The 8,034-nt window shown below is 35.1% G+C and overlaps 2 protein-coding genes and 1 non-coding gene across 3 annotated transcripts in view; 1 reads left to right on the top strand and 2 right to left on the bottom strand.

Moving 5' to 3' along the window:
- Positions 1 to 1,371, bottom strand: part of LOC137835345 (small ribosomal subunit protein bS1m-like) — a 2,158-nt gene extending 787 nt beyond the window's left edge. The window contains exon 1 of the mRNA XM_068643816.1: positions 1 to 1,371. This exon is cut by the window's left edge and continues 787 nt beyond it. Within this exon, the coding sequence (XP_068499917.1) occupies positions 1 to 18 (18 nt within the window). The 5' untranslated portion in view covers positions 19 to 1,371.
- Positions 1,291 to 1,364, bottom strand: TRNAM-CAU (transfer RNA methionine (anticodon CAU)). The gene has a single exon. It is a non-coding gene; the product is annotated as a tRNA-Met (tRNA).
- A 3,868-nt stretch (positions 1,372 to 5,239) lies between the features above and the next one.
- LOC137834193 (protein ALP1-like) lies at positions 5,240 to 6,705 on the top strand. The gene is made up of 4 exons (XM_068642255.1): positions 5,240 to 5,300; positions 5,774 to 5,844; positions 5,942 to 6,167; positions 6,257 to 6,705. The coding sequence occupies exons 1-4, from the start codon at positions 5,240 to 5,242 to the stop codon at positions 6,703 to 6,705; spliced, it is 807 nt and encodes a 268-aa protein (XP_068498356.1).
- Positions 6,706 to 8,034: the final 1,329 nt, after the last annotated feature.

Below are 8,034 nucleotides of genomic sequence, written 5' to 3'. Positions count from 1 at the left end.
CAAATAGATGCTCATCATAAGATATGTTTTTTTCCTACTCTTCCCGTTCTATTGATAAGAAGCATCCAGTAGCACCACGCCAGTAGATTAAGTAGTGGAGTTCTCATCCAGATTCTCTACCCTGGTGAAAAGATTTTCCTTTAGCCTTTCAAAGGCATCGGTCGGATTGTACTCCTCCCTCATGGAGCTCGTCCCTAAGGCGATAGAGCTCTATTAAGGAAGGTTCCCCTGAGGCCGCACGGGGATTGTCCAGGGCCCGCGCTCCCCGTCCCGTCCAATCGCCACTTGGATCAAGGACTGCCATCTGCTGGATGATCTCCACCTTGACCTCGAAGAGGTCTTCGGCCTCAATCCGGGCGGGCCATTGTGATCTCATGGGCGGAAGGAGAATCTCCCCAAAAGCCTCCGCTCAATGGATTCCACACTATCCCCGCCTATTATTTCATTTTTTTTATAGGGGTAGGGGGCGGCTGGGCTCCTTCAGCCTGTGCAGGCGCTTGCGGCAGCGCCTCCTGAGCCTCCCCCGGGTAAGCGACCGGATTATCCAGGGCGTTTGGGGGATTCGGCTGGGCTACTTCCTCGCCTCTTTCATTTTCATTAGCGGTGGGCTCCGCTAAGACGTCGAGGTCAAATGAAGTCCAACCAGATCCCCTACTACTACCCCCTCCCATGGTACTCTCACCTCCAACTGAGATTGAGTGGGAGCCCCCCGAGGAATCCATGTTACCTCCTGCGGGATCCTCCATGGGCAAGCTGGTGTAACACAAAAGAGAAGCGATTTGCACAATAAGAAGTCCTGGAATATAGAAACCGAAGATTTTCAAAAGACCCGTAACCCGTGATAAAATAACGTTTCAAGAAAAATAGGTCGGGATTTAACCCAACCAAATCGAAAATGATATATAGAGAGACTAGTAGTAAACAGAAAAAGATGAACCATTTCATAATAGAAAGAGCCCGCTGTAACTTGGGCCTTGTTAGATAGAAGCAAAAGAGACGCACTTGTATACCTAAAGGAAGGAAAAAAGTAGTGGAAGAAAATAGAAAGCAAGAAGAGGAAAAGGCATGACCAGAAGAATTGTGTGAAATAAGTGAATTTATCCAGTTGAGGCATGATTGATTGAGAAAGAATGATTCCCTCCGGACAGAAAGAGAGTCCCTTCATGTAGGAGTAGTGAGTGATATGTGGTTGGTTGTTGACCAACAGAAAAAAGACATGGGAAAAGGAAAGCACTCACTTAGTTACTTACGAATCAGAAAGATTGAGGCTGACTACGGCCTCAGATGATTAGGCGGGGACAGGATTCGAACCTGCAATCTTCAGGTCATGAGCCTGATGAGTTGACCAATTCCTCTACCCCGCTTCTTCCCTCTTGAAACTGAAAACATCATAATGCAACCCTAATGCTAGCCAAATGAAATGTAAATGTGAAGCACATGGGTGCACATGGCACATGGGTGCACAAATGAGCACATGGGGAGGGGTGTGTCTAGTTTTTATGCTCACCCCCTCCATGGGCTTTCTAGACCGGCCTTGGTAAATTTAGAGGGTTTTTTAGAAACTCTAAGTTTACCTAGGTTGGTGTTTTAGGTGCCAAAATTAATTCTAAGAAAATTAAAAATAAAGTTCCTATGCTAATTTTGACAAGAAATTAAAGTCTACTCTACACTAGAGTTTATGGCATTTGAACATGTAAAAGAACGTCTTCTTGGATCCTCTTGGCCATAACTCTATGGTTGGCCCAAATCTACCCTTTGGTGGGCTTGCATGTGGGCTTGTGCTTGGGCCTCTTCCATCACTCCTTGTAAAGGAATCACATGAAGGGGGTCTCATGGGCCTTTTTGGAGTTGATAAGACTCTAAATCTTTTTAAAGAAAAATTTTATTGGCCACACATGAGAAAGGATGTCCAAAGACATTGCTCTAGATGCATATCATGTTTAAAAGCAAAGTCTAGAACAATGCCTCATGGACTCTACACCCCCTTGTCGATTGCAAATGCTCCTTGGGAAGACATTAGCATGGACTTCATTTTAGGACTTCCTAGGACTGCAAGAGGCCATGACTCTATCTTTGTGGTAGTGGACCGTTTTAACAAAATGTCCCATTTTATTCCTTGCCACAAGGTAGACGATGCTCAAAATATTTCTAGGCTCTTCTTTAGAGAAGTGGTGAGACTCCATGGTATACCTAGAAGTATAGTATCCGATAGAGATCCCAAGTTCATAAACCACTTTTGGAAAACTCTTTGGGGCAAACTTGGAACAAGACTACAATTTTCATCATCTTGTCATCCTCAAACGGATGGCCAAACCGAAGTAGTCAATAGATCTCTTGGAACTATGCTTAGGGCTATCATGAAAGGAAACCACAAATCTTGGGATGAGTACCTTCCCCACAATGAGTTTGCTTACAATAGAGTAGTCCACAAGACTACTAATGCTTCTCCTTTTGAAGTTGTATATGGATTTAATCCTGTCACACCTATGGATTTGTTACCTCTTCCTAACCCACAAGAATTTGTGCATAAGGAAGGAGTAATCAAAGCCGATTTTGTTAGAAAATTCATGAGAAGGTTAAACTCCAAATACAACAACAAAATGAAAAGTATGCAAAATACAACAATAAAGGGAAGAGAGAAATAATTTTTGAGGAAGGAGACTTAGTTTGGCTTCACCTTCGAAAAGAAAGATTTCCCACTCAAAGGAAGTCCAAACTAAGTCCCCGAGGTGATGGACCCTTTCAAGTCCTCAAGAGACTCAAACAACAATGCTTACAAATTGGACCTACCTCTTGAATATGGATTGCATGATACTTTTAATGTAATTGATCTATCTCCATTTGTAGGTATCAATGAAGACAAGGACGATGTGGATTTGAGGACAAATCCTTTCCAAGGGGGAGGGGATGATGGAAGAGGGCCAAGCTCAACCTCCCATGAAAGACAAGAGCCAAGCCAAGAGCGTCTAGAGCCAAGCCAAGAGCGTCTAGAGCCAAGCCAAGAGCATCTAGAGCCAAGACGTGAGCATCCAAAGGCAAACCAAGAGGGTCTAGGACCAATTACTAGGTCCATGGCCAAGAGAATCCATGAAGACTTGGACCAAGCTACGAATGGAAGAGAGAGCTATTTGTATATGCTACATGAAGGCCCATCAAGAGTAGCTTAGTATTAGTTGTGGTGTAAATAGCCCAAACTTGATTCCATGAGGATTTGACCTAGATTTGCTAGATTTGCTACGTTTCTAGAAGGTTTCCTTCTTTAGGGCCGGCCATGTGCCATGAGTCCTTGTGATGTCATTTAGGTTTCATTTGGATTGCATTTGCTTATCATTAGGGTTAACCTTTATGGTCCTCCTTAGCCTATAAAAGGAGGAGCCAACATCATGTATTTTTAAGATTGAATAGAGTATTGTTATGCTGCCAATTTTGTGCCATACACTACTCCTTGCCTAGCATCTAGGTTTTAATCTTCACTTCATCCCCACTCTCATGCACCTTCAAGACACCCATACTTCTTAGGAAGGCCTTGCTCATCTCCTCCACAAGCTTCCGCAAGTTTCATCACCAAAACTCAAAGAAGAGCTCATAGGAATGTCATCATTTACCGTTCTTATTTTTAATAAATATATTTATATTCTTTTATACGTGTTTATTGTTTAGTTTATTTTCTTGTTTATAGAGTTTTTTTTTATGAATGTATATTTTTCATTATTATGTGGTTGTGGTTTTTGATTTTTTTTTTTAATGTATTTATTTTTGTTTATTATTATGTGTTTTTATTGATTTTATAGTTTTTATTATTATGTTTTTATTTTATGATTTTACTGTTTTTATTTTTTATATTATTAGGTGTTTAATGTTTTTAAATTTTTTATTATTACGTTTTTTTTATGTTATGTGTTTTTTTATGTGTTTATTATTTTTAATTTGAATAATTGTTGTTTACAGATTTTTTTAGGTATTTACTGTTTTGTTTATTTTTTTTTATGTATTTATCATTTTTAATTTTTATAAATGTATTTATTTTTTTATGTGTTTATTGTTTTTAATTTTTCTTCTTATTTTTCTTACTGTTTTTATATTTTTTATTATTTTGTGTTTACTGTTTACTGTTTACTGTTTAGTTTTTTATTTTTTTATGTTTATTTTTTTTAATTTTATAAATATTTATTTTGTTATTTATATTTTGTTATTATGTCTTTATTGTTTTTATTTATTTTATTAACAAGATACTGTTTAATTTTTTTTTATATGTTTACTGTTTTTAATCTTAATAATTGTATTTGCATTTTTTTAGATTTTTACTGTGTTGTTTATTTTTTTACGTATGTACTGTTTTCAATTTTTATAAATATATTTAGACTTTTATTTGTTTTTTTATTATGTGTTTACTGTATTTAAATTTTATAAATGGATCTACACTTTCTTTTTGTTTTATGTTATGTATTTACTATTTTTTTATAAATATATATATATATATATATATATATATATATTATTATGTGTTTATTGTTTTTAATTTTTTTAAAAACAATAATTTGTTCAGTTTTTTTTATGTGTTTACTGTTTTTAATTTTAGTAATTGTATTTAAATTTTGTTCTTAGGTTTTTAGTGTTTTGTTTACTTTTTTTATGTGATACTTGTTTCTAATTTTTATAAATATATTTACATTTGTTTATTTTTAATTATGTGTTTATTGTTTTTAATTTTTATAAATGTATTTACATTTTTTAATTATGTGTTTACAATTTTTTTATTTTTATAAATGTATTTATATTTTTTATATTATGTGTTTACTGCTTTCATAATTTTTTATTATTTGTTTAATGTTTTTATATTTTATATTGTTATTTGTTTACTGTTTAATTTTTATTTTATGTATTTACTGTTTTAATTTTTACAATTATATTTATATTTTTTTTGTTATTATGTGTTTGTTATGTTGACTGTTTTTATATTTTTTATTATTTTTATGTTTATTTTTTACATTTTTTATTACTACGTGTTTACTCTTTTTATTATTAGTAGTGGTATTAGTTAGATATAGATTTAATTATAAGGATTAAAATACATCTTATCCTTATTAGTATTCTTCACATAACCTTAATCATCTTAATCCTAACCCTAATGCTATTATAGTAACTCCAACTTAAAGTGGTTAGAGTTATTCGTAATATAAACTATTTCACGTGTATACATAAACTATTTTATGGTTGTCAATGATAAGGTAAAGATTACATGGATAACGAGAACAATTGGAAACCACTTTGGGATGACGAAGACATGCAAGAATTTGAAGGTACAATTGCAATTTATAATGATTTTACTCGTACAAACATGAATCTAATTTCAAATATACAAGAACAATTGAAAAGAAATACTCAACTTGCATCATTGATGATCATTTGCTTCATTGTTTTTGGTTTGAATTTTTTGTGTATGTTAAGTGATACAACGAACTCTATTACTGAGTTTGAACCAAGAAAAGAGCGTCGTAGACAAGAATTGATGGAGTATTTGGTGCACACCGAACGTTCCCGTGACATTATTCGCATGGGACCAGAAGCATTCATTCAATTTCGTGAACGGATTAGGCAACCAAAATTGTTAAGGATGTATATCGTTCAACAGTTGAAGAACAAGTTGCTAAATTTCTTCATATTATTGGACATAACGTCAAAAATCGAAGTGTTTCATTTTTTTTTCATTGGCCTGGAGGAACAGTTTCTCGTCACTTTCACAACGTATTAAATGCAATTTTGATGTTGGAAGGACAATTCATAAAGCAAGCAGATGGTATTGATGTCCAACCCCAAATCTTACCCAATAATCGATTTTTTCCCGTACTTTAAGGTTTGTTTATTACAAATTTCCTTTACAATTCTCACAATGTCTTTTGTGTTTGTACTTTTTTAGACCTAAAATTTTGGTTACCATTAGGATTGGTTAGGGGCCATTGATGACACTCATGTACGTGTGAAGGTCCCATGTGCTGATGCACCTCGTTTTCGAGGAAGAAAAAAATGGCCAACTCAAAACGTATTCGCAACTTGTGATTTGGATATGAAATTCACGTATGTTCTAGCCGGGTGGGAAGGAACAACCTCATATTCGAGGATATTGAAGAAGGCTTTCATAGGAGAGGATCCTTTGGTTATTCCAGAAGGCAAGTTTAAGGTGTTTGAGAATTCATAACAATAGATACAAAGGTGATAATATACATAACTAATGGATGTTTCCTTGGAATGTTTGTAGGAAAATACTATCTTGGCAATGCAGGCTTTATGTTAAAACCACAAATATTAACACCTTATCGTGGGGTTAGATACCACTTGAAAGAGTATTCTCGAAGAGGACCACAGGATGCAAGAGAATTGTTTAATCATCGTCATTCGTCGCTTAGAAATGTAATTGAAAGGACATTTGGTGTCATGAAGAAACATTTCCCAATTATAGCTAGTGGGACCGAGCCACATTACGATTTGCATACCATGACAAATATTATTTTAGCTTGTTGTATTTTGCATTACTTTCTTCGCGGGGTGGACAATGATGACTCTTTAATAGAAGAAGTGGATCGTGAATTGTTGCAACAAGATATACAAGTTTTAGCTTCTCAAGTCCGTGACGATGATCATAGACTAGGTTCACACATTAGGGACACTATAGCAAATGAATTGTGGCAAGATTATGTAAACAATTGATATTGTAATAAATGTTGTTTTATATTATGCTTACTCTATTTGGTCCTAACTTTCATAATGCTTGTTTAGATGGATCGCAGTAAAAGTGTTCAGTTAAGTTCATCCACTTTCATAAATTTTAATATATTTTATAAATTTATTTGAATTTAACATAAAATTATTTTTAATTGAAAAATAAGAGCAATTATAAATATTATATATTAGAAAAAAAATAATTAACTCAAACTTTTACAAAAAAATATACCATAACTCATTATTAAAATATTTTTTAATGACAAGGATAAATTTGTAAATTTACATTTTATACCTTTAAAATAATTTCTAAATTATCTTCTAACTATCACATCACTCATAAATTTTAATAAATCATCCTCACAAATCCACTCTATTATCCCTCAATTCAAACAACCTCACACATCCTTTCTAATCCATTCCCTCCCCTCCCCACAAATCCCCACCTCAATGCAAACAAAACATTAGTGTGCTCAATAGGAGTTAAGGAGGGACAATCAGTAATGGCATTGAGCTCTTCTCTTTTGTGATTTTTGGGTGGTGGCGGAAGCTTGGACGGATTGGTGGTGGATCAAAGCCCTCCTAGGAGGTGTGGTGGCCTTGTAGGTGCAGGAATAGTAGGGATGTAAAGGAGGTTCGGCCAGCCCTCTTTGGTGGGTGAATGGGTTGAAGATCAATAACCTAAATCTAGAGAGATTGTAGGCAAAGGGAGTATGTATGGCTCAAGTTTGACAGCATAACAATACTCAAATTAATCTTACAAAATGAGAGCCAAGCACCTCAATTTATAGTGCTTAGAGGGCTGGAAATTCAAAAGAAAGTGGAGGGAAATTCAAATGAATTCCCTCCCAAAAGTAGAGCCTAAATGAGCACATGGGGACGGGTGTGTCTAGTTTGTATGCTCACCCCCTCCATGGGCTTTCTAGACCGGCCTTGGTAAATTTAGAGGTTTTTTTAGAAACTCTAAGTTTACCTAGGTTGGTGTTTTAGGTGCCAAAATTAATTCTAAGAAAAATTACAAATAAAGTTCCTATGCTAATTTTGACAAGAAATTAAAGTCTACTATACACTAGAGTTTATGGCATTTGAACATGTAAAAGAACGTCTTCTTAAATCCTCTTGGCCATAACTCTAGGGTTGGCCCAAATCTACCCTTTGGTGGGCTTGCATGTGGGCTTGTGCTTGAGCCTTTTCCATCATCCCCTCCCTCTTGAAAAGGATTTGTCCTCAAATCCAATGTTTCTTCTTCTTCAATGTTAGGGGGATGAATATGGCTGGATGGTGTCCATCATCTCCTCCTTCTTGAGAAGATCTATC

The sequence above is a fragment of the Phaseolus vulgaris genome, chromosome 5, assembly GCF_000499845.2.
Source record: "Phaseolus vulgaris cultivar G19833 chromosome 5, P. vulgaris v2.0, whole genome shotgun sequence".
Lineage (NCBI taxonomy): Eukaryota > Viridiplantae > Streptophyta > Magnoliopsida > Fabales > Fabaceae > Phaseolus > Phaseolus vulgaris.
This window is presented reverse-complemented; position numbering and strand designations above follow the sequence as displayed.

Bases quoted from the DNA above. Each gene is read 5' to 3' on its own strand.
- LOC137834193 (XM_068642255.1), top strand. From the start codon at position 5,240: ATGGATAACGAGAACAATTGGAAACCACTTTGGGATGACGAAGACATG. The intron at 5,301-5,773 runs GTACAATTGCAA...TGATGTTGGAAG, and splicing joins AGACATGCAAGAATTTGAAG to GACAATTCATAAAGCAAGCA. The intron at 5,845-5,941 runs GTACTTTAAGGT...GGTTACCATTAG, and splicing joins CCAATAATCGATTTTTTCCC to GATTGGTTAGGGGCCATTGA.